At 37.5% G+C, this 27,612-nt stretch overlaps 1 protein-coding gene across 3 annotated transcripts in view; it reads left to right on the forward strand.

Annotated features, from left to right (window-relative positions):
* LOC112044899 (LIM/homeobox protein Lhx3) overlaps nt 1-27,612 on the forward strand; it is a 58,482-nt gene that overhangs the window by 28,525 nt on the left and 2,345 nt on the right. Inside the window, exons 1-5 of one of the 3 annotated variants that reach the window (XM_024080900.2) lie at nt 12,130-12,248; nt 18,036-18,210; nt 19,275-19,477; nt 19,920-20,121; nt 27,314-27,471. In XM_024080900.2, the coding sequence (XP_023936668.1) occupies nt 12,155-12,248; nt 18,036-18,210; nt 19,275-19,477; nt 19,920-20,121; nt 27,314-27,471 (832 nt within the window). In that variant the 5' untranslated portion in view covers nt 12,130-12,154. Of the gene's footprint in view, nt 1-12,129; nt 12,249-18,035; nt 18,211-19,274; nt 19,478-19,919; nt 20,122-27,313; nt 27,472-27,612 lie in introns of those variants that run through there. The other 2 variants (XM_024080897.2, XM_052891109.1) reach the window with 2 other exon arrangements.

Below are 27,612 nucleotides of genomic sequence, written 5' to 3' on the forward strand. Positions count from 1 at the left end.
GACCAGTGTCGGTCAACACTACTTTTTTATTACTTTTTTTTATAGAAATATATAATTAACGGGCCAAGACGATAATCCATCAGATGGTAATAAGTGGAAAACCATCGACTATAAACAAAGCAATGATTAGAATTTTCCTGGCGTCGTATTCCTCATTACTGAGGGTCGTGGGTCGTGACCCCTAACACAAGCTTACTCCTTAACGATGTCGAGCCATGTGGCTCGGCTTTTCGCGATTTGCAGAGTGTGCGGATTTGGTCTGACCCACGGATCGGGCTACGTCCTCGAGCTCTCTTTCCTTTCACTTTACCAGTGATCACTAGTTTCTCTCATTCTCTCCTGCAATGTGACCGAAGTACTCGAGGATCCTCTGAAGACAGGTGGTGGACAGTCTCTTCGAGATGTTAAGTTGTTTTAGCACCGATACATTGGTACTATGTGCTGTCCACGGAATACGAAGCATTCTTCTTCAGCACTACATCTCGAAAGCGTCTATACGATGCCGATCTGCTAACTTGATTGTCCAGGTCTCAGCTGCATAAGTACATTAGGGAAAGACTTGTGCATGGACAACACGCTTCTTTGTGCTTATAGACATTCTGTCTTTCCACGTACTATGCAGCTGAGACATAGCTTTTGGCCATTCCCATTCTTTTTCGGATTTCAATTTCGCACGATCCGGTATTACTGATATTACTGATTAGGATTTAATATTTTCTAAATTGGCTCAAGTCTAGTCTGGTGGCAGGGTTCGTCCGTGCTAGTTAGCACCTTTCGGGAAAGACAATGCCGCGTAAAAACCGTCAGAGTAGAAAAAACTTGTACCTCTTACAAATAGATGATGCAGTCTAAGATGGAAGCGGACTAACTTGTTAGGAGGAGGATGAAAATCCACACCCATTTCGGTTTCTACACGACATCGTACGGGAATGCTAAATCGCTTGATGGTACATCGTTGCCGGTAGGGTGGTAACTAGCCACGGGTAAAGGCTCTCACCAGCCAGGACCTAAGAAAATCGCAATTGGCCCAGCCGGGGATCGAATTCAGGACCTCCGTTTTGTAAATCCACCGCGCCACGGATGCCGTCACGGAGGCCGTTTAGACCGGAAAACCACAATTTGCTGAAATAAGCGTGGCGATGGTACTTCCCCGGACGAAAAGCTTTACTAAAATTTCCATCACAAAAAGCTCTACTACTACTCCTACATCACTACTATAAGCCCATATTAACCCGTTGATTTGTTTGTATGCGAGCAAGCATAACTAAATGCGGAGTATAGCTCTTGGCATGCGTACGAGATTCAATTTCAGTACCGAACGCCGCGTCGCGATTCGACACGGTTGCGTCACGCTCGCCGCTTTCTTCTTAATGTACCTCATTAACCGAAAACTCGTTCGCAGTTCGCACCAAAACAATGTGGACTGTTCCGAATTGTAACCCGATGCTTGATTCTCACAGTCGCAGTTAAATTGTTCGATATACCTAAGTGAAATAAATCTCTACAATAACCTAGTTAATGAGGAAAGTTCTCTCTCGTTATGAGCGCTGTAATAATGCATTATAAGACAAATAATGCGGGTACGCTTATTAAAAATATTTACAGTGTAAACAGACGCCCCTCTTGCGTCGGTTACCCCCAGACACGGGCCTGTAGTGGTCGGCAAACATAACTAGATCAAAGCGTTGGAGTTGGTATAAAAATGGAAATGTGGAAATATGCTTTTATTTCGCTTATTTTTTTTTATTTAACTTTTTTCAGTTTTAAGTCAGAAATCAGGATTGTTACCCATGTACGTATTAGAAATATGTTTTGTGAGTTATTGTTCAGTTTGTATGTATTCTTGTTATTTGTAAATAGATTTTGACGGTGCCGTATTATAGGCGGTGGATTTACAAGATGGAGGTCCCGGGTTCAACCCCCGGCTGGGCCGATTGAGGTTGTTTTAATTGGTCCAGGTCTGGCTGGTGTGAGGCTTCGGCCATGGGTATTTACACCACCCTACCGGCGTAGTACCGTCAATTAACGTCCCGGTTGCGATGTCGTGTAGAAACCGAAAGGGGATTTTCATCCTACTCTTATAGTTAGCCCGCTTCCATCTAAGACTGCATAATCACTTACCATCAGGTAGGATTGTAGTCAAGGGCTAACATCTAAAGAATAAAGAAAAAGATATAGATAGCACTTATTTTATTTCGTTATTCGTATTGTTTATGTCCCAACTCTATCTACCAGGGTAGCATGTACCTATTGGGGCTTCTTAGCAGGGTAGCAAAAAAGTTTCAAACTTTTGTGTCAAAACCAGTACAGGTACCAATAGTAGTACCTACTATCTAATACTAGCTGATGCCCCGCGATTACCCGCTTAGATCACGTTTCCGTGAGAATACGGGAATAAAATATAACCTAAGACACTCATAAAAACGTAGTTTCTAATGGTAAAAGAATTTTCCAAATCGGTTCAGTAGATTCAAAGATACACTATAAACTTTACTTCTTTATAATCTATCTACGAGTATACACGTGTGACTAATGTAATGTTTTTGCTCGCACTACTCTGTTTGTATATTTGGTAATTGGTTTAAAGTAAGAATTATATATGGCAGGACAACGTTTGCCAGGTCAGCTAGTTAATTATATGAGAAAAAGCTCTGCGAGAAAGCGAACCAGTGTGACCGCCCAGATCAAAAAACATTCTCATCGTTTTCACTCCCAAAATGGAGCATCCTCATGAGATGTTGAGTCTACAATGTTTCATTCCAAGTTTCGAGTTTCGAACGGGTACCTACCTTTTTCATTTAATGAAGTTGAAATTTACTGGAAGCTCACCTAGGGTGCGATTCCGCTATTTAATACTCGTCGATGAAATATTCGCCTATAACAAGTTTTATTCGAATGTGAACCTTATTTTAATGGCATGCCAAAATTAAAATGTCGCTAACAAAGAAGTTTCTATGAAAACCAACGATGTCACAGTGCTGTAAACTCACAAAATGCAGGAACTGATGTTACCCAATTATACAGTTTAACTTGGAAACGGGCTTACTGGGACGAGTATCTATACTTGGAAGATGTACAGGTTTATTCTATGAAAGATTATAGAAGAATAAAATGCCGAGGTATAGAATTTCTATATACCTCAGACAATTTCTACGCGGTATCGCACTGGAATGCTAAACCGCGTGGCAGTACGTCTTAGTGGTAACTAGCCACGGCCGATGTCTACCACCAGATCAGACCAAACTTACTGAGCAAACTTATAATAAGCATAGATACTAGCCGACGCCCCATGGTTGCACCCACGTAATTCCTGTTCCCATGGGAGTACGGGTATAAAATTCTTTTAATAATAGAAAGCTACGTTATTTGAGATTTTCATAATCACAAATAACGTAGCTTTCTATTATTAAAAGAATTTTATACCCGTACTCCCATGGTAACAGGAATTAATATATAAGTATGTATAGTATAAACTCCTAAAGTGACCCGAACTGGGAATTGAACCCAGTACCTCTCTGTTGAGAACACACGCCACAGAAGACGTCAAAACCTTTATATACATATACCTTTGTGATTATTTCCATGCACTTGTTATAACAGTCAAGAGATGCAATTCAGTGAATTGTGGGTCTATTCTGGTTTAATGTTAACCATAGCATGGTTAATGTTGTTTGCTAAATATATTACTCCGCTATTGACACAGTGCGATCATTAATACAGACGAGGGCCCACTTATTAATTTTAATAAGTGGGGGGACTCGTTTTGGAGGGAGCGATGACAGCCCGCCGTGTTTGTTTTATTAGTTTTGATTTTATGGTTTTTGCTGCCTATACTTATTCAGTTAGCCGCTTGAGTTGTGTTATTTATTTTCACCAACAAAAACAGAAATGGTATTGTAATGTTAAAAAGAAGAAAGATTTTTTGTTTGTTCGTTTGTAGTGAATAGGCACAATACTAGGTAGTACTGGAACAATATTGATCATATTTTCTTTATCAATATAGAAAACTACATTATTAGAAAGTAATGTTATAATTTGTTTTCACGAATATTAGAGATCAGTAAGAAAATTGCAAAAACTGAATTCAAAGCGGATGAAATGGCGCGTCTGCTAATGATAGTCAAATATAACTTGTATATGCAATACTTTAGTTAATGAATAAACGCTTTTTTTTCTTTTTAATTTTTTTCATATTCAATTCGATCGCGCTAGTTAGATGATTAAGAATGCCTTAAAATTTTAAATAAGAGGATTTCAAAACAGGATTTCAAGGAGGTACGTAGGGTTCGTATCGTCGTCATCAACCCATATTCGGCTCACTGCTGAGCTCGAGTCTCCTCTCAGAATGAGAGGGGTAAGGCCAATAGTCCACCACGCTGGCCCAATGCGGATTGGCAGACTTAACACACGCAGAGAATTAAGATAATTCTCTGGTATGCAGGTTTCCTCACGATGTTTTTCTTCACCGATTGTGACACGTGATATTTAATTTCATAAAATGCACGGACCGGATTCGAACCCACACCCTCCGGAATCGAAGGTAGAGGTCATATCCACTGGGCTATCACGGCTCGGCACGGCAGGGTTCGTATACGTAAATCTAAATATCAAAAGCTATACCAACCTCGACATAGTTCCTTTATTCGTACATTTTTATTCTTAAAGAAATTCTTCAGCGCCTTAATAACGCCTTTTGAATTGACAGAGCAATATAGCCTTAAGACAATTGTTTTAATGTAGTTTTTCTATATTTTACAAGAGGTTTGTGTACTTTAGTACAAAATACATAATGACATCAAAAACAAAACTTATTAGCGATTTAGCTTTCCGGTACTATACCTAACATCATCATCATGTATCACTTACTGCACATATTTGCTGCTTAATTTATTTTTATTAAGTTAGTTTGAATTTATTTGTAGGTACAATTATATTAGCTGTGACGTCACACGGGTCTCAACTGAAAATCAGCGCCGTGTATTATACTTGTACGTAGTGCACGGTATATGCTTAGCTGTACTCTTTCTTTATAAGGGTTACAGACAGACATGCTGTCATAAGGATAGGGTACTGACAGACAGTCAGTACCCTATCTTTATGACAGCATGTAACTTTTAGATTTGAATAACTTTTCTTTCTTTCTTTACTTAACAGGTGAGATCTCAGTCATAAGGGCTAAATTATCATTGAGTATAAAAAAGCTTGACCCCCTACAGCTAGAACAACATAAAGCTCCTCCGTCGGCGTCGCCGCGTGCCGCCTGTCGCGCATATCTAAATTGCATTTTAATCTAATTACACGACGATATAATTTTTCGGTCCCAACATAATCAGATAACAAAGACATTATCGAATTATCGTCGCACTCGCAGTGGGCGGGAGAGCTCGCCCGTGACATACACTCGTAATTATTCATTCTAATGTTGCTACGTAAACATATTTTCTACTAACTGATGCCCGCAGTTTCGTCCATGTATATTAAGAAGTTACTACCCCGCGGGAACTAGTGTATCGGGATAGTTTCATCATTTGTACACTGAGAAAAATAAGCTACTTCAATGAGCTACTTACGTAAGGAGCTTGCACATTATTATTTACTACAGGTGCAGGATACGTACAATAGATGATGTATACTTAGCAATGAGAGCGTACTGTATCGTTTAAAAGCAACACCATGTTACATATGGAGCTTGTACACAACATAGTGCCAGCTGTAAGCGTAATAGTGCTACGTATTTTAAGTATGGTGCACCAGGAATTTTTTCTCAGTGTAGGGACTGTCAAACATTACAATCCTCTTCGGTCCATATTTGCCCAACATATACGTGCCACGCTGAGTATGTGGGATGGTTAGCACATAGATAGATTTCTCGTGCCGGTGTCGCTTTTGCCGGACACCGGCCTGTGCCATTTTATAATCTAGCCTGACTATAATCTATTTGTATTCAAAATTTCAGCCCATTCGGTTTTCCTAGTAGGTACTCGTAGTAATGGCGTAACGTAGTACCTAATACATATTTACATTCACACGAACTTTTACCTTTATTTTATTTTATTCATTTATTTACTTAGCATCCATGCACTTACAAACGAACACAAAAGCTTAGCATGCATGTCTCATGGACCCTGTCAGGGCATTGCTAATAATAATAATATTATATTCTAATAATAAAAGATAAAATATATTAAGTACATTTCATTGGACAAAATTAAAATAGAAATTCGAGTAGAAACCTGAGTGTAACATTTATAAAATTAAATAAGATTGTTCAAAATTTTAAATAATATAAATGTCAGGTACTCGTGTAGTAATGTCTTAATAATTAATTAATTAATAGCTAATAAAATTAAACAAACTTTTTTATATTTCTGTAAAACTACACAGCGACAGCCCATGTTGAAGTAGTTTTCATAATTGCGGGTAAAACAATGTGTTCCAATTAAATCAATAAAAACCCTTTATGCTCCACGCTTAAGGGGCCGGACTCTAGACCGAGAAGTTATGTATTTGATCATCGCCCGCTGGACTATCATGCTTAGTAAATCTACTTGTTTGAGGAGAATGACGTTCTTGTTCTTTAAATCTTGTTACTAAATAAAATATATGGCTATATCTGATCTATCTCAAGTAAAGATGGCAACGCTCACAGTATGCTCACAGTATAGGAATTACACAATCCTGAGGGAATTTAAATAATTACAAGCATACGATATATTATGTATTTAGGTTATTGATGTTTAAGCTTAGATAATTATCAAAGATAGGTGTAAGTTGTAGTCAATCAGTAATATAGTTTGCGCCGATGATAAAGACCGAGCAATTGTGCACACAGTCAGTGAATCGTCAATAATATTGCGAATATCCATCGAATGTTTAATTAATGTGCTTGTAAGTTATTATTAATTAAATCTATCTCACGTCCATCTGCATGGTTATTAGCACTTGAGTCTGTAATGTGATATAGTATGACAATATATTATTATTATAAACCAGATGCCTACTACAAAGCAACTCCTTAGGAATATGATAAGTTTGTTATGTTTGTATATGTTATGTACTTATTTTTCGCAGGTAACACTGCGGGGCACAGCTAGTAATAGATAAATTAAGAGCCTCAATAGCTCAACGGTAAAGCCGGCGAAATCATCACCGAGATGTGGTCGATCCCCACCCTGACCTGGAATAAGTTGTAAAGGAATGGAAAAAAAAGAATTTAATAAAAACCTTTTTTACCTGCTAAAGATAAAAAAAAAAAAGATTTTATACTGAGAATTTCTTGAAAGAAATAAAAGCTCAATATTTGTAGGTTCAAGAAATCTTTTTTCATATTCTGTTTATTTTGTAGAGAAATGTTCATAAAGTTATACTAATTTTGCCATTGATAAATACATTTGTATGTTTGTATTATAAATGTATCGAAGGGCTGTGTGCGATGGTCTCATACGATAACTATTTTCCCATAGTAACGTAACACCACTATCGAGGGCACGCCACGCGCTCATAGAAATTATTGTCTTTGGGGAAACAGAAAATTATGACACAAATATTTGTGTGGAATAGCTATTTGTACCTATTATTATCATAGATATTTTATGTACAAAATTATAAACCTTTTCTCAGAATATTATTTAAATTAATTATTATTTAATACACCATGAAACTTTAGTCCGCTAACCCACATTCGAGTATCGTGGTGGGTCTAAGTTATTATTCTTTACAAGTTGGACCTTGACTATAATCAAACCTAATGGTAAGTGATGATGCAATCTAAGATAGAAGCGGGCTAACTTGTTAGGAGTAGGATGAAAATCCACACACCTTTCGGTTTCTACACGACATCGTACCGGAAAGTCGTCTACTTTATGAAGTGGTGGCCTAGCCCTGTAGTCCGTTAAAATAGGCGGATAATGATGATATACGAGTGACAGAGGTATGTCGGAGGTAGGTAACATAATATTAGTTTCGTCTAGTACATGGAATAAGTTTCCGAAAAATATCAATATCAATAAGGATTTCCTATAAAACTTGAAATTTAAATATCACGTATTTTTTAAAATTTTCCAAACGTCAAAAAAGCTGTCGTCTATTTTGTGACGTCACTAACACGCTTGATGTCAAACGCTCCGTTTGGTATAAAATTTGTAAAAGTGACGTCATGAAACAGTTATAATAAATAGACCATCAAGGCCGACACCATTTAGTCTCGTATTATCAAAAAAAATTACAAATTGAAATTTTCATATAGTCATGTCTCGAAAAAAATGATAATTTTTTTCAATCTAGTAGAACGATAATGAACAATTAAAAAAAAGTGAACACTAGCACATTAAGTAAAAGTTGACGATCACTCGATGGGCTGATACCTACCACGCTGCGTTTTATGATATCCATCGATTTGAACATTATGGAATCGGACAACTCTAGAATAAGCACTTAGAATGTAAATGCTTAAATAAAATTAAAATTTGGTTTGTATGGCTATTATTTGTAATACAAAAATATAGCCATAATAATAATTAACATATTTTTACTTATTTGAAAACAAAAACCATTGAATAATAATAATAATCATTTGATGTTCCAAACCAAACCTATTTCTTACAAATTTATTTGTAAACCTACCTAATCACGTCTGAAAAAAAATTGATCTTGAAATTATAAATTGTCTTGAAATTTTCTATTAGACAAAGTAAAATAATAATAACAATAAGATGTAGGCCTAAACCTGTACTGCTGGGTCTATTCCGGTCGAGTACACGGCTGTCGCATCCGATGTGCAGATTAGCGGCGAGAAGCTCCTGCAGTGTCCCCTCGCGCACGCGCCGCGGCCCAAGGGAAGCACGCGACCACCCTTTCAAATTATAATACTAAATATAAGCACTGCACGAATCCATATCCATACTAATGTTATAAACGCGAAAGTAAATCTGTCTATCTGTTACCTTTTCATGGTTAGACTGTAGCAATTTGAATAAAAGGAGACCATTTTTTGGACCTAGATTTGATGAATAAACCTTGACAATTATTGTCATTTATGAGTTTTAGATTGGTTTAATTTCAGATTGATTGGCAGTTGCATAATCAAGATAAGGGCAAGTACCTACCTATAGGTATCTATTTCATAAAATGCATGATTTCAACAAAAACATAAAAAATAACAAAAAATATTAACAACTGTGTAACAAAATTCTAATATTTTTGGTGATTTTGATCTATTACAAAATCAAAAATCTTGATAAAGATAAATCTCCCAAAATGGTAAATTTCCTTTGGTATAAAAATTGCAACTTGGAGCATAATGTAAGCTAGTTTTTATTTCGGAAAAACTATGGTTCCTGCGGGATTTTTAAAAAACAATTTCACGCGAAGGAAGTCGCAAGCGTTCGCTAGTTTTTTTATTTATTTCTTAAGACTTTTTTATTCGATGACAACAATACAACTCTCTCTCATAGAAATGACGAAGTTGTAAAATAAATCCAAAATTTTTTTTAGGGTACCTTTACAAGTAAAGTGAGGATAAATCTTTTACTCGTTTGCCACATATCGTAGTGCAGGGTATCGTTGTTTAGGTGTTTAAAAATACTTCAGGTGTGTTAAGGAAATATTTTTCTTTATAAAATAAATCCAAACGAAAAACGAAAGCTTCTTTCACCCATAAAGTTCCGAATCCATAGTATATAAACTTCAACATAAAAATAATACCGACAGCGCAAAAATATTTTCAAGTCAAGGGCTGCGAATCGATCCCGACGGGCTTGCACAGGAGAGAGACGGTGCACACTTGCACAGTGCGCAGTGATTTATGTGGTCGTAAAGTCGCACACGCCGGTGCCCTCGCGCTCACTTGTATAATTCATTGCGCCGAGACACGCTTGACCGCGGTCTAGGCCGGATTGCGTTACAGATTTATTGCTTGTATATATACGAATAACTATTTGTCGTGGCTATGATAAATTTAGCACAAGTATATTCTCACATTTATTTATTAGTTTTTTTTTTAATATTTTATTAATATATAAATATCAATATAAAATACAAAACACTATTAAAAATGTATATAAAAAAAACAACCCTCTCGCTGCAGGACATTTTAGTGCCCAAGCAACCGGTGGTCAGGGCTCCAGAGTGAGGAACCTCCTAACAATACGCGCCGTCTCAAGAATCACTGCCTTTTCACATATTATTAATACAGAGAAAATTTCGGACCTTATCTTGAGGACTTCCTACCAAAGAGTAGAAGTAAAAGACAACTTGGAACGTTGAGAATATTTATATTAAATTCCAAAAAGGGGGAGGATATAATCAATTGGTACCTACATATAAATATAATTGAAGTGTCTGTCTGCGATTTCTAAAGTAGGTACTAATACTTATTTACACGATACCAAAACATAATTATACTACTTAAGCTTTTAAAAAAATGTTGTCTGTCTGTCTGTATGTTTGTACAGGTTAACATTTTAATGACTGTACCGATTTTAATGGGACTTTTAGTAGCAGATTTATTGGTTATTGGCAACATATTGGCTCCTTTACACTGCGAAAAAAATTGATTTTGCGAAAAATTCAATTCCACGCGGACAAAGTCGCAGCATCCGCTAGTTACACATACTTGTCTATTGAGAGGAAATATTTTATGAGACAAGTCAATAGGTATAAATAACCTATTATTATTGTTATTCAACACAACGCCTAACGCGAGCTATGAAAAAGCTCATCTATTATTAAAAAGATTAAAGACTATGAAATGGTGATAAAAAAATTATTGAGTTTGTTGTGTGCTTCTTCTCAGGCTGGGCGTTTGGAACCCTCAAGGTTTAAAAATAATAAAAATATTTTTTAATGTAGGTTAATTGTTCACCTCGCTCTTTTGAAAAATGTAGGTTATTGTAGGGTTTTACATCAAAACATATGAGCTTTTAATATATCTTTATTAAACGGATACACCGAGGAGAGTACCTACCTACTTATCTACTTCTAAGATTTACTATAAATTTAGGGAAAACAATAAAAGAAGAGAAGTACAAAAAAGCGCCTATATTAAGTTTTACTGCAATTCTTCACTAAGTATCAATTGATCTATGATTTTTCTCATCCATTTAATTAATTTTCAACAATCTTTATAAATAAAATACAAAACGCTTTTGAAAATTTATGAAAAGAAATTCAACCCTCTCGCTCCGGGACATTTAAGTGCCCAAGCAACCGGAGTCAGGGCTCCAGAGTGAGGAATTTCCTTACAATACGCGCCGCGCCGTCTCAAGCATTCCTTCCCTTCCTTCTTCTTCTGTATCCGACCCTTGATCCAGCAGTCTAGCAAAAGCTTCTTAAGGTGGTCGTCGAAGCTTTTCGCTATAAGACCATTGATTGAAATGACTATCGAAACAATAATAGTTGACTCAACATCCCCATGGCGGTAATCTCGTGAGCAAAGTGAGTCAGGGATGAAAGTCATATTACCTACTAGAAACATTTTGAATTTGCAAGTGGTAGGAGGAGACACAAGAGGAGACGAAGGCCAAAGAAGAGATGGTTGGAGTGTGTAAAAGAGGACAATATGTGTGTAAAGAAATAGAAAATTGGGAAGGGAAGGGAAAGAAGGGTAATGGATGATGACTTACCTTTCTTTAGTGTGTACGAGTGTGAATACCTACAAATTTCTTTTTATTTTTAAAATTTTGATTTCATCCAGAATACTTATTGTTTATGAAAATTAAAAAAACACTATCTTTTAGGAAAAGCTTTCTTCGAGGCTACAGGTGTTACAGACTAAAAAACCTAAGTACAATAATTTGGAATATTTGATTTTGATTGTAATAAAGTAAATAATGGAGGAAGCCTACAATATTTACTAAGGATAGGTAAGGCACCTTAAGCTCAAGAAAGATGTTAAACTTCTGAATATTATAGACCCCAGTCGTATACTAAACGCGGCAAGTGTAAAACGTTCAATACGAAACGCACTGAAACGCGGATTTTCATTGCAATCGATCGCTGGGAGGATCCGCCACCGGGATTGGCTGAGAGGCGTGTTGGCTGTTATCATCGTGACACAGTCGACCAATGGCGTGAGGGTGCTGATAAGAGGGTTTGGGGTAGGTTCATAGGGTGGCGTCAGTCCGCCGGGCGCAGCGGGTCAGGGCGGCCGCGGATCATGTTGGGTGCCATGATGTACCCGGTGGAGGACGAGCTCGCTGACATGCGCGTGCCGCCGATCCAACTCGAACACCTCCCTGAAGTGTTGTTATGTACGTACTTCGAAACGTGTTGTGTGCTCCGTGCGTTAGTGTGAGAGAATGTGAAATTTTGTGTTGGTTCATACGGTTATTGGATCATTTGTTGTGTCTATGTTACTAGATGCCTGTGTGTTCTGTGTATTATGCTATGGAATTTCTGATTTCTAGATATACTTAGTATTAATGTAGCAAATTGTGGTAGGTAAATACTTACCTACATTCTACATGAAAATTATGAAATCTTTAACTAAATCGACGCTGCCTCTTATGCTTTATATATTTTATCATTTTATCTTTTTTATCATTAACAAACATAGGTTTTTTAACTGGAAATAAAAAAAATAGAGAGAGAGCTGTGATAGCCATGTAGATATGACCTCTGCCTCCGATTACGGAGGGTGTGGGTTCAAATCCAGTCCGGGACATACACCTCCAACTTTACAGTACAGTTGTGTGCATTTTAAGAAATTAAATATCACGTGTCTCAAACAGTGAAGGAAAACATCGTGAGGAAACCTGCATACCAGAGAATGTTCTTAATTTTCTGCGTGTGTAAAGTCTGCCAATCCGCATTGGGCCAGCGTGGCGGACTATTGGCCTAACGCCTCTCATTCTGAGAGGAGACTCGAGCTCTGCAGTGAGCCGAATATGGGTTGATAATGATGATGATAAAAAATAATAGAAAATTCAGATTCTGTATCTCTGAATATAATTTTCGTGTTAAGTAGAATGAAAACATTACGTACAAATATTTTATTATGCATATTATTATGAAAAACAAAATCAGAACGAGATTAATTTGCACAGCTTAATTACGATTACGGTAATTTGACATTTCGTAACGCTAGATTGTCTATGAAAAACAAGGATGGGTAAATTACATCGAGCGTTAACTTATCGATGAATGAAAATTCTTTAATAATTGAATTGTTGTTATTTTAAAGATCGAAAATTGATATTTTATAATAATTTTATTAAAAAAAAAAACAGTTTAATGAAAATGTTATACAATAAATATGCTCACGTTATTCTATATCGTAATATATCTTACAAGTAGTAGCGTTATTTAAATACTGGTGAAGATAACATTGGAGCTGTAGAGTATTAATTATGAAGAAGAGTAAATGAGTTTATTTTTTTCATGGCAGCGCCGTGATCTATAAGTATTTTCGTAATAATTAACGTTTTTCTGACTAATTTACATGTTTCAAAAATATATATGCAGGTCAGGGTCTATAGTTTTAGTTGATTGAAATACAGTTGGCATGATTCAGTCTTACCCATATGTACGAGGATACGTATACACTTTTTTGAAGTATAAACAAATCTTGGACGTCGGTACAATTTTCCCAAAAGATTACCCCATAGCTTAACCACGCGTACCCATAGGCATAAACCGTGCACCGTTCACCGTTTGAGACACGTGATATTTACTTTCTTAAAATGCACACAACTCAAAAGTTGGAAAACATTACTATACCTATGTTCCCGTTTAAGATTAGTTTAGTTATTTCAGTTATAACGATACCTACTTGATATCGTTACGATGCTCGCGGTTAACTTCTCAACCCTACTGGTTGTCTTTGGTCCATAGTCGGTCATTATTGTTGTGTAAAAATTTCGACTATTGGTAGGTACGTTGCTCTTATTACGAACACTCAACACATCACAGCATCTGCTGGCCTAGTTTCACTAATTTGGTCTTTATAAAAAACCTACTAAAATAAATACTATTGGTCCGATTTAAAAAATACTTCCAGTGATAGATAGCCCATTTATCGATGAAGGCTTTAGGCTATATTATATTTTCAAAAAAGGAATCCTTCCTGAAACTCCAATAATGTAACCCACGTCATGCCACGTGGCTCGGTTTCTTGCGAATTGTAGAGCTTTGTGCACTTTTGTATCGAGAGTGGTGTGGATTTGATCTGACCAACGCATCGGGCTACATCCTCGAGGTTTCTTTCCTTCCATTTTTTCAATGATAACAAGTTCCTCTGAGTGACTCGAAGTACTTGAGGATCCTCTGAAGATAGGTGGTGGATATTCGAGATGTTGAGTTGTTTCGGTACAAACACATTGATTCTATTCGCTGTCCACGAAATACGGAGCATTCCTCTCCAGCACTACATCGCGATATGGAGTCTTTATATGCTGCTGAGACGTTACGCTTTTACATATCCGACTCTTCTACGAATTTCCAGTTCACATGATCATGTGCTACTTATATTGGACCCTACATATAGTAAATTTTGTACTATTTCTAGATTTAGTGACCCAGTGAGCTATAACCTTTACTTTTATCTTGGATTTGTGTATGGTTAGGCACATTTCTTCGCTAACTCGAATCCTGTCCAAAAAGATGTCATCTCCGCCTCTGATATTGCTAAGAGTGTTGTGTCATCAGCGTAACGTAAATTAAATGACTTTTTTCCACCAATGCTGAAGCCACTATGCCACTCTTCGAGAGTTTGTCTCATAGAATATCTACGAGTATTAATGTTTGAATTAAATCGATGCGAACATCTGTAATTTTATTAGTTTGTTTGCGTCACATGTCATCATTAGTTTGTTAGGTGAACATTATTTAGTAAAGGGAAGTAGAATTATTTTACGGTTAAGGTACCTACTGATGTAGTTTCCTGCATTGCTTCGACAGTAGATATAGTTTTTGGTGCGGTTTCATACCTAATTATTTTCCGGGATAAAATTATTTTATTCTAATCTGGCTTTTAAATTTAATTAAGTTATTGTTACTATGGACTCTGTGATAGGGTCAGTGATGACCAGACTTTCCTTACTTATTTGTCAAAAACTGAAAGATTGTTAATCCATCCATCTACCATTGAATGCGGTGGGCAACTTTCCAGGTTGGATCATGATGGCTTTTGGAGGTAGAAGATTTCAAGTTTCTAGAAACTTCAGAGAGATGAGAAATCACGTCTCAAGACGAAAGAGACTTAGCGTTAAGGCAAAGATCAAAAAATCAATATACACATTTAATTTATTTTCAAGTAGGCCTATTTTCAATACAAGTGCCTATATACCTAGGCTATTTTCTACGACTATGATAAAAAAAATTAAAAATCAACAATATTTGGTAAATAATTTGAATTGGCGCAGGGTCTCCTCGATTTTGTATCGGCGTAGCCTTCTAGATCTTGTTTCTTGTAAAGAAGCCAGAATTTTTGTAGCCAATGCCATGGTTATATTGAGTTTTTTTTTTTATTTACTACAAGTTATTAGCCCATGACTACAATCTCACCTCACCGTATGGTAAATCATGATATATCCTAAGATGGAAGCGGGCTAACTTGTAAGGAGTAGGATAAAATCCACACTCCTTTTGGATCTACACGACATCGTACCGGAACGCTAAATTACTTGGGGGTACGGTTTTTGTCGGTAGGGTGGTAACTAGCTACGGCCGAAGCCTCCCATCAGCCAGACCTGAACCAATTAAGAGAACATCAATCGGCCCAGCCGGGAATTGAACCCGGAAAAAGAATAACTCATAATATCACAATATGGTTTAAGGTTTTATATTGAGTAGATAACGAAATGGGAGTAGAAAAATAATTTTGAAACGTCAGGTTCCATACGAGTATTATAACAAAACTCCCAAAGCTTTCACTAAAGAAAACTCCATAGTTGCCTACAAGCAAACAAGACAAACTATTTATACACTAGCGGACGCCCGCGACTTCGTCTGCGTGAAATTTAGTTTTTCACAAATCCCTCGGGAACCATGGATTTTTCCGGGATGAAAAGAGTATGTGTTAATTCATAGTAAAATCTATTTTAATTCCAAATTGGTTCAGTAGTTGCGGCGTTGAAAAGTAACAAACATCCATACAAATATACAAACCAACATCCATACAAACTTTTGCGTTTACAATATTAGTAGGATTTTATAATAGCTGAAAATTTGATAACCTTTATAGATATATAACTTTAATAACGTCTGGCTATCGCAGTCTCGATCTAAAATATATAGTAACTTCCTTTAAATTTTAATGTTAATTATTAGGTACCTACTACTATTTACTACTATTTTACTCGGCTATGTATGTAAGTAGGTAAATAGGCAATAGCCAATCCTCTGTTTATAAGGATGGGGGCCTGGCCCAGCCTATTTGACCGTCCTTTTGAGGTCGTTCAAATAGGCTGATAGTAATTACGATGATTTTCTAATCTTATCTAATATATAGAGTAAATTTTTAGGATTATAACTGCCTAATTGGTCCCGTGGTTGTGGTGGTGGTAGCTCGTTCAGCTATGAACAATGAGGTCTAGCGTTCGAAATCCGGGTCAGGTCAGGAAAAAAAATACGTTATTGGGATTTTTCTTGCAAGAAACACCTAAGGTGGTTCTGCGCCTGATTTTTCACCGGTCGTGTCGGTCTGTCGTCCTATCCTATCGGATTGTGAGAGTGACGCAAAACAGAGTGCACCTATGCTTGCGCACACACTTGTGCACTATAATATCTCCTGCGTACATAGTTAATCTAACCATGAGATTGGCCGCCGTGGCCGAATAAAAAAAATCGGTCTGGGGAATATCTATCATATATAGCGCTTATCTGGGTATGGGTATAAAAAAAAATATATTAATAACTCCCTCTTTGGTGGTTATTCTATGTGGTTTCAGATAACGAGGCGATGGATTCGGATCGTGGGTTGGGCCACGAGATATTGTGTTTTTCTTTCTTCGGAATTTTCAGTTAAATTCTCAACCTGGACGGAATTGAATTGAATTCTTATCAATTTTTAAAAATTTGGAAATTTTTGGATCAATTGAAGTTAATGGTGTTACACCCCCGTGTTTTGGAGAACACGTTAAGCCGTCGAACTCGGTCATTATCATTATCATCTGATATTGGTCGTTAAAAGTAGGCGTCCACAGATCCGCATCGTACGTATAGGAATGTGAACATCTACCTTAAAAGAAACATTATCAATATCAACCTAAGCCCGCCAGCGTGGCGGCTCCATATCCCCTCTCCTATAAGAAGGTCTGGCCTTGTGTGGGCCGTTAAACTGATTATCATCATTATCAGCCCATATTCGGCTCACTGCTGAGCTCGAGTGTCCTCTCAGAATGATACTGGTTAGGCCAAATAGTCCACCACGCTGGCCCAATGCGGTTCGGCAGACTTCACATACGCAGAGAATTAAGAAAATTCTCAGGTATGCAGGTTTCCTCCCTATGTTTTTCCTTCACCGATTGAGACACGTGATAGTTAGAAATCGCTTCAGTAGTAGCGGCGGTAAAGAGTAACAAACATCCAAATATACATCCAAACATCCATACACATTTTCGCATTTATAATATTACTAGCGGACGCCTGCGACTTCGTCCGAGTGGAATTTAGTTTTAAACAAATCCCTCGGGAACCATTGATTTTTCCGGGATAAAAAGTAGCCTATGTGTTAATCCAGGCTATAATATATCTCAATGCCAAATTTCAGCTAATTCGGTTCAGTAGACGACGTGTGAAAGAGTAACAAACATACAAACATCCAAACATACATCCAAACATCTATACAAACTTTCGCGTTTATAATATTAGTAGGAAGTAGGACGCTGGCCACAAACGGTCAATTATTCTCACGTTTCTGTAGCACCCACGACTATAATTGATCGTGTGTTGGTCACTGCGTACATGACTTGTATAGTATGCCGCGTGGGTACTGCCGTTTGCTTTTCAGAAACGTGAGAATAATTAACCGTCAATATACCGTAGGATAAAATCCACTCATCTTCCATCCAAGGTAAATAATATTGTCTTTTGTGCAGCCAGTATCCCGAAGTGCGGGGGGTGCCACGAGATGATAGTTGACCGCTACGTGCTGAAGGTGTCGGACCGCACGTGGCACGCCGGCTGTCTGCGCTGTGTCGAGTGTCGCGCCATGCTGTCGGGCAAGTGCTTCGCGAGGAACAACCAGCTCTACTGCACCGAGGACTTCTTCAAGTAAGCCTCTTAGTGTAACTGTATCCAGTGGCGTAACTGACCTTCGTGGCGCAGAGGTATGTGCGGTAGATTTACAAGACGGAGGTCCAGATTGAAGTTTCTGAAGTGTAGTAACCGAAAGGCGTGTTGATTTTCATCTTCCTCCTAACAAGTTAGCCCGCTTCCATCTTAGATTGCATCATCACTTACCGTCAGGTGAGATTGTAGTCAGGGGCTAACTTGTAAAGAATTAAAAGAAAAACTATTGGTGGGCGGGACTGGCACAGTTCCACGGACCTACAGACCTCCGCATCAAGAGGTTATGAGCTCAGAAGTAACTTACCATTTAAAAAAAATGTGTGCATCGAGACGTTCGACAGAAGCGATTACTTAAATTAATCTTAGTTGAACTATTTATATGAAGCCAGACAGAGTGGCGCCGTAACGCGTTACGTTTCGAAGCGGTTTGCCCTCCCATAACCAATGTAACAATTTTACTGATGCCCTATCCAATGAATTCGCCACGGGTCTCAGATAATATAGTTACACCAGTGACTGCATTGGATTGTAAAAGGTGTATCTAAATCCGATTAGTAGGACCTTGTTTTGATACAGTAAAAGCAAAAATACCATGGGAGCATTCGAATTTAAATAGTTAAATACGATATCTCATACCCTATTTTACTTCTTTTATCATGGTCGTGAATAACTCGTGCTACAACTATTACATGACAGTGGCCTAAATAACTATTCTTAAACTCACAAGTCAATTACCTTATTTAAATACAAATTGACCACTACGGTCTTTCCAAAGAGTTTTCATATGGAGCTATTTTATTATTATCCATTATACTGTCAAAGCTCCTCAACGTATTGGTGATGGGTGGTGGCAAAGGGCGATGGCAATTACTTAATTTGAGGTGACTCCCTTGTTCTCTGCCCTATGCCATTTTACCCGCTTCTACCTAATACCCTGGACAAGCTCTGTCAGAAAGGACATGTCATGTCATGTCCTTTCTGCTAACTTCTCTAGTAATAACATAATGTCACTTTGATAATGTTGTTGGTTGCGGCTGTTGTCCCAGGCGCTTCGGCACGAAGTGCGCGGGCTGCGGGCAGGGCATCCCGCCGACGCAGGTGGTGCGGCGCGCGCAGTCCCACGTCTACCACCTGCGCTGCTTCGCCTGCGCTGCCTGCGCGCGCACGCTCAACACTGGCGACGAGTTCTACCTCATGGAGGACGGCAAGCTCGTCTGCAAGCCGGACTACGAGGCGGCCCGAGCGAAAGGTAAGCAACTGAACTGTTTACGCTTAGATCACCATCTGGCCTTTTTGCACTGTCTGCACCGCATACCCGCGCTTAAGTAATGGCAAAAAAAACGTTCATAGTAAAGTAAAATTTTTTGAATTTGCTTCTATCCTAAGTTTTGGCCTCACAAGCCTATTTGTATCCATTATTTAAGCCAAGCATATATGATTGGTTTTACCAGACACGAGAGGGGAGGAAGGCCATTAGAAAACATGTTTGAAATGTGTGAAAGAGGATAAGAAGATATGTAAAAGGAGTGGATAATAATATGACGAATAGCAGATATAAGAAGTGAATCGAAGAGATTGACATACTTTGCCAATCCCTTAGTTAACCACTTTAAGTTTAATAAGGTCAAGAATATGATGATGGTTTTACCGTATAAAATCGCGTGAAAGTCGTATATAATATGCATTTATAGGTAATATCTCATTGGCAGGCGAGGGGTCCATAGACGGGGACGCGGCTAGCAAGCGACCCCGCACGACGATCACCGCCAAGCAGTTGGAGACACTCAAAAGCGCATACAGCAGTAGTCCGAAGCCAGCGCGCCATGTGAGAGAGCAGCTGGCCCAGGACACCGGCCTAGACATGCGCGTGGTCCAAGTTTGGTTCCAGAATAGGTGAGTAAAAAAAAATGCTGTATTATATCCTCATTTAGATGGACTTTTTATAACCTGGACGCCCTAGATCAATTTACATAAAGCTCCCAGCATTGATATTAGGTGTATGTGATTTGTCATAATGCTGGAAACTTTATTTTTTAACCACTCCTATAAACATTGTAGATATGTGTGTATGAAGGTTATTTGTCCACATTTTAGGCTATTTTCCTCAAGTCTAGACTCTGTAGACTCAAGATATGCACAATTAGCGCTATGTAGTGTCAACGTCATTATAAAAATGTAACAGGAAAAGAAAAGTAAGGAAAAATCTAAGTAAAACATTAGTTACCAAGCAGTATTTTGTGCTACTCGTATAGTGTGACGAGTAGGTAGGTATAAAGGTAAAGAACAGAAGGTTTAAAAGTGGTTAACCATTAACGAAGCGTCAAGCGTTCTCCACCATGTTAATTGATAAATCGATTTTGAATATGAATAATCAATTATGCATTCATGTCAAACCTGAAAGGTGACATACAACTAATGTTTGAAAATGGTCGGTATGTTAAAAAGATGTAAAGAAATATATTTTTATAAGGTTTGGAACTATAATAGTCGGTTAAGTCCAGTTAGTTACAATTTAGTTTATGAATAATATTGATTCAACATTCTACACAAAGGTCCTGGATATTCAATGAGATCATTCAATACAATACATTTAACGAACTAGTAGCGACCTTAATATGATACACACAAAAGGTTGACCTTTACAAGTTTTAAAGGCTTCGGCCATGTCCACGTGACTCAGTTAGCATTATTCGTGGTATTACAAGTTACGTAAGTAGATACCATCATTAGATTTTTTTTAATATGGTAGAGTATCAAAGTTTAAAAAGATGGTAGAGCATCAGTAGTAGAAAAACAAACTAAACATTAACTATGAAGTAAAGGTTTAGCTTCTTATTGGATCGTACAAAAATCTTCACAGTTTTGTTTTGAATATTTCCATTGGCCACATCTTTTAAATATGACCAATAGTCCCGTCCAATTAGTTGGAAAGAAACTAAGTATGACCAATACCGTTAGCCTATTATACCTATAGTATTTTTTTCCTTACATGGCAAAAAAGGTAAACAAAGATCCGTCGTCACGACATTCACATATTTCTCACAAACCGTCCGTTTAAACTAAATCATTTATATACACATCACTTCATTTAACGCGCACACCGCGAATTACATAAAAACTGCTTGTAATTAACTATTATATCACATTTATTTCACTAAAAACGAAATCACAACAAGTTTTATTTCTACAGATTAACGAAAATGTTGCGAATTTGACATTTCGTAATGCTAGATTGTCTATGAATTGAAGAGACGGGAAAGATACATGAAATTATAACTTGTCGATAATTATGTACATATTTTTTAATTTTAATATTTGTGTCCTTTGTGGCTTATAAATAAAATAAATGTGTATCTTTATTAACACAGCACCAAAGAATATATTATACTCCATGGAGAAGAAGTAAATCTACATACATGAAAACGTTGGACATAGCAGCGACATTATTTCCGCATACGAATATTTTTTCATAAAGTCAGTGGCAATTTTAAATGGAGATTTTTGATTTTAAAATAGTTGAAGGACCTAATTGAGAAAAAACAAATAATAATTTAAAAAAATATATACAACCGACTTCAAAATATTAACGTACCCACGAAATTAAAAAAGGGAAAAATAATATCATTATATTTTCTGCCAAGCCAGTGTATTCAATCTATTAATTCAAGGTGTACCCTATCGTAAAGATTTTTGTTTCTCAGACATTATTTTTGTCTGTCATGTGTTTTTTTCAGTAACGACTTAAGTCAACATCAGACGGGCTTGGCAGCGACTTCAAAATGATCCATAAGTAGAAAATATAATAATGTTATCTTTCCCTTTTTAGTTTCGTGGGTACGTTAACATTTTGAAGTCGGTTGTATTTTTTCATAATATTTTTTTTTTTATATTTTTAATATACCTAATAAATAAATCAATCCATATGAAATTCAACCTAAAATCCACCCATCTGAAAGTCGGAATTTTCGGTTAGTTATATTATTGTTAGTCATACACTACTCAGCAATCAGCAATAATATAACAACCAAACAACAAATAAATAACAAGACTAACAATTGCAAACGAAACAAATAAGTAATGATGATATGGAACAAACATTGACACGACCTCACTGTGAGCATGGAAGCGACAATGTGGCACTTTTTGCTCGCAGTAAACTCATCCTAAACCGAGCTTAACCAATCGCGGCGCGAGTGCTCCCGAATGTTTGTAATTATATAGCACGATCAAAAATTATTAAAAAACCGATAAACCGATTCTTCAACCACTTGCAAAATTTTTAAATTAAGAATAAAGAAAACAATACACAAATACGACTTGAATATTATGATTGCTGGAACAGAAAAATAAATAAAAGATTTGAAATACTAATGGAAAAAAATTTATTACTTTTGTTTCGCAACATGGTGAGATTTTTATTTTTCTGGTATACGTAAATCGTGATAGTCAGAGTTATTAGGATATTATATAAAGAAGTTTGAGAGATAGTGATGTACAAGGGGCCGAAACTTTAGTACAAAGGTTTTTGAATATATGACATTATGCGGTAATAAATTTAGTAGGTTCTAGAGCTAGAAAAATGTTACGAATTATAATTAGAGACAGACAGTAAGTGTACATTAATTCCAATTATGTTCTACATAGTCATTTGGACTAGTGGTGTAAAACCAAGGTAAAAAAAGAAAGAAATAATAATCTTTAATTCAATAGAAAAATATTTTTGTCGCTTTTTTGTTTTTCTCAATTGTTTTCTTCAACAATTTAAAAATTAAAAATTTCCATTATAAATTGCCACTGACTTTATTTCAAAAATATTCGTATGCGGAAATAATGTCGCTACTATATCCAACAAAATGAAATGAAATGTTAATGTTTTTTAACTTTTGTAACTTTTGTATCTTTTGTAATTTTTAAAAATGTAAACTGTAAAATTTTTGTAATTTATGTACTTGGAAATAAAGGCTATATTATTATTATTATTATTACTATATCCAACATTTTCATGTATTTCATGATTCACTTCTTCTCCTTGGTGTATATATTCTTAAAATGATATTTAATTTCCTAAAATGCACACAACTGAAAAGTTGGAAAACGAAACGAATATGGAACGTATTCGTTTTTTAAGATGACGTAAAGTAACGGATATTTTAGTTTAGTTATTTCAGATATAACGATACCTACTTGATATCGTTACGATGCCCGCGGTTAACTTCTCAACCCTACTGATTGTCTTTGGTTCATAGTCAGCCATTATTGTTGTTTAAAATTGACATCTAAGAAAATTTCAAGTATATAATTGTTTACTTTAATTAGAGCTATTGATGTTTCTTAAGTTGTCGGAATTAAATTCGAGAGATTAGGTATTATCATCCATCGCCCGTTGGATTATTATTATTTTTTTATCCACCGTCTTTTCGCTTTGTTGGAAGAGAACAAATAACTTTTGTAGGTAAACGACGTAGAGCCAATGTCTCTTGTGAGACTTGGATCTCGGTTTTGACGGTACTGATGGTCGATAAGCTAAGATTAGTCTTGTCACTCCGTCGTAGAAACTCTGCCAAAGTCGAGCTTTACAGTAAATACATAATCACAAATTGTGTCTAAGTAGTGTACAATAGCATTATCGACGAGCTGTCGCTTAGCTATCGCTGTTTGGTCTCGCGCGAGCGACTGTAGTCATAAGCGGCACTACTACTTAATAACTGCAGCAGCAACACCAAAGAGTTCGAATGAACTCAGAAGCTCTGCCAGTGTCGAGTTTGAGGGTAAGAAGCTTGTAGGGGACTCAATGTCTTTCTAAGGGTTCATTTACACGAGCAGCACGTTGCCAACGGCAACTGCTACCGACGACTGCTACCGTCGACCGCAGTCACCGACGTTCTGGCGGCAGTCGACTGCAGTTGCCTCTGCCGTTAGCAACGTGCTGCTCGTGTAAATGAACGCTAAAGGCGTAACTTGTGAGACTCGGATCTCGGTGTAGAGACAGACTCGGTTTAATAACAAATGCAAAATTATAAAATGTGTTTAAGTAGTGTGTACAATAGCATTATCGACGACCTGTCGTTTAGCTATCGCTGTTTGGTCTCGCGCGAACGGCTGTCGTCACGGCGGCCGTCACGCCCTGCGCTTTGGCCGCGCCTCGTAAAACGCGCGCGTTATCACAATGCTTCACTTGCAATGCCTATTGTGCACGCTACATATAAAGAGTTACCTACATATTTTAGAAGTAGATTATACTTTATAAATCGACATAATAATAAAACATAGGTACATACAGGCAACTTTTATGAGATATCATTATCTGTATCAATTTACTCTTTGATCTCTATAAATAATACCGTCAGGTGTTAGATTGTATAGTCATGCGTTATGTACTATGTATGTGTACTGATTTCAAGAGAATATTAGGCATATCTGTCAAACTAAAGTAACTTATATATTATGTTAGTGACCAGTAGTAGACATGGCGCGATTCGTGACCTCTGCCTGAGTATGTTATTATTTTATATTATGGTGCAGGTCACTCGTATTAGATTATATAGACAAGTCCTAATGCACGTTTGGACCAATGGGATACAGCTTTGGGACTGTACCAAAAGAGCAACATCCAAATTAGATTCCAGAACAAGGTACTTAGGAACATTGTGAATGCACCTTGACACATTAGAAATGACGATAGTCACCATGCCAAATTATTCAGAAAATATCTTAAACCCATAAACAAAGACCTGACGTTAACATCGAGGCAATCCAGCTACTCAAAGTTACGGATACAGTGAGAAGACTTAAATGAGTCAACCCATTTAGTTTTTTTTTTATTATTTTTTTCTTTTTTTTTTATTCTTTACAAGTTAGCCCTTGACTACAATCTCACCCGATGGAAAGTGATGATGCAGTCTAAGATGGAAGCGGGCTAACTTGTTAGGAGGAGGATGAAAATCCACACCCCTTTCGGTTTCTACACGGCATCGTACCGGAACGCTAAATCGCTTGGCGGTACGTCTTTGCCGGTAGGGTGGTAACTAGCCACGGCCGAAGCCTCCCACCAGCCAGAACTGGACCGATTAAGAAAATCTCAATATGCCCAGTCGGGGATCGAACCCAGGACCTCCGTTTTGTAAATCCACCGCGCATACCACTGCGCCACAGAGGCCGTCGTTAGTGTATTAGTGACTAATGATAGTGTGGTGATTCTATGGCTTTACCGTGAGGTCAGTTCCATCGTGTGGCAGAGAGGAAATTTCCATGTAGGTAGATCCCGGGACTTGTTAACCCGGGCGTTAAAGCCACGAACCTTCATCGCTCGTGTTGTTGCCGGCCCGGTCAAATTCGTAATTTTGTAGAACGTATTTTGGTATTTTAAAATTTGGTAGAGTCAAAATATAGAGCTTTGGATACCCGTAATATACCTAGGTACCTATCTACTCTTAGAACTTGCTGCAGTTCTGGTTAGACCAAGAATTTATTGAGATTTATCGAGAGCTAATAGCGAGATTTTACTGGTATGCCACTCGTATCTCGCACATACTTCTATCGCATATAAACTTCATTGCCAGTTTTAGTAATTTATTAGATAACACGAGTATTTTTTCACTTTTATCGGTTCTTACAGATGTTTGTTTCCTACGGCACAGTAAATTTTACAAATACTTACGTTTAATTTGTTTTCTATTGATGAATATGTACAGGCGTGTCGAAATATTCAAATCCTCTGGGATTTTACTTTTATATGAAAATTACAGTGACCGACTTTTCACAATAAGTAAAGTGAGTCAAGGTTCTACTTACGTAGATGTATTTAAGCTATCGTTATGTTCATTTAATCATCGAGTACCATAACAATAACAGTGCTAAAAGTAATTTCGGACATTGTTCCAATAATCCATCGCGGCTATATCGCAGCACGCAGTCCCGGCGGACTGGGCGGAGGCTTAATTAAGCGTGCTCTTTGTCGGACTCCCCGCCGCCTCGCTAATAGCACACGCTAAACATACGCGATAGGGTGCAGTCATGGTATTTATGTGTTTCGTATCGATTCCCGTGGAGTTGTTTTTCATCATGTCATTTTGAGAATGAGTTGACGAATCAGTGAATGAAGGAAGTCTTGATTATTGAGATAGCCACTAAATGTTTTATGTCGGTACTACAAGAAGGTATACTAGTGTTTTAGTATACTATAGGTAATTTTGACGGCCTCCGTGGTGCAGTGGTATTCGCGGTGGATTTACAAGATGGAGGTCCTGGATTCGATCCTCGGCTGGGCCGATTGAGGTTTTCTTAATTGGTCCAGGTCTGGCTGGTGGGAGGCTTCGGCCATGGCTAGTTACCATCCTACCGACTAAGACGTACCGCCAAGCGATTTAACGTTCCAGTACGATGTCGTGTAGAAACCGTAAGGAGTGTGGATTTCATCCTACTCCTAACAAGTTAGCCCGCTTCTATCATCACTTGTACCATTAGGTGAGATTGTAGTCAAGGGCCAGAGAGTAAAAAAAAGAAAATTTCTTTGTGACCGTGTTCGTTTGACGAGTATTATTATTATAAGTGATACGCCAGCCACACACGGTCATGTCGGTTGAAGACTCAATAGCTCAACTGTAAAGAAGCCGCACTCATCATAATGAGGTCGTGGTTCGATCCGTACCCGCTGGCCTATTGTCGTGCCACTCCTTACTCATTCTATTCCAACAAATTGGAAGGGACGAGGAATATTGGCCATATTTATAAAAATATGTGGCAAATGCTTTTTGAATAATAACAATAACAGTTTCCCAAGCACGCGATAAACTTGACCGTGTGGCTGACGTTTAACGTAGTAGATAAATAGTGCATAATACAATTATCAATGTCGTTACCGCAATTAAACAGACTTTTGTATTTCATACAAAATCTATACTAATATTATACAGCTGAAGAGTTTGTTTGTTTGCTTGAACGTGTTAATCAGCCCATTTATCGAGGAAGGCTATAGGCTATATATTATCCCCCTATTCCTACGGGAACAAAAACCACGCGGTTGAAACCACGCGACGTCAGCTAGTTACAAATAAAATAAATTTAAGATAACCAATTTGTTTCAAAGGAGAGCAAAAGAGAAGCGGTTAAAGAAGGACGCAGGACGAACCCGCTGGTCGCAGTACTTCCGGTCGATGAAAGGCAGCGGCAGCGGCTCGCCCAGACACGACCGGCTTCTGGACAAGGATGAGCTGAAGATCGACTTGGACTCCTTCAGTCACCACGGTAACTTGCTATTTACAAATTTTATTAATAATCTGCTACGTTTGTTATCTCAGTTAATAGTCTGGCCATTTCTGATTATTCGTAATCTAAAGGATGGTGTAGGGACTCAGAAGTGATATCGAAGATAAGCTCGCACGGTGG

Source organism: Bicyclus anynana, chromosome 3 (assembly GCF_947172395.1).
Source record: "Bicyclus anynana chromosome 3, ilBicAnyn1.1, whole genome shotgun sequence".
In the NCBI taxonomy this organism is placed as follows: domain Eukaryota; kingdom Metazoa; phylum Arthropoda; class Insecta; order Lepidoptera; family Nymphalidae; genus Bicyclus; species Bicyclus anynana.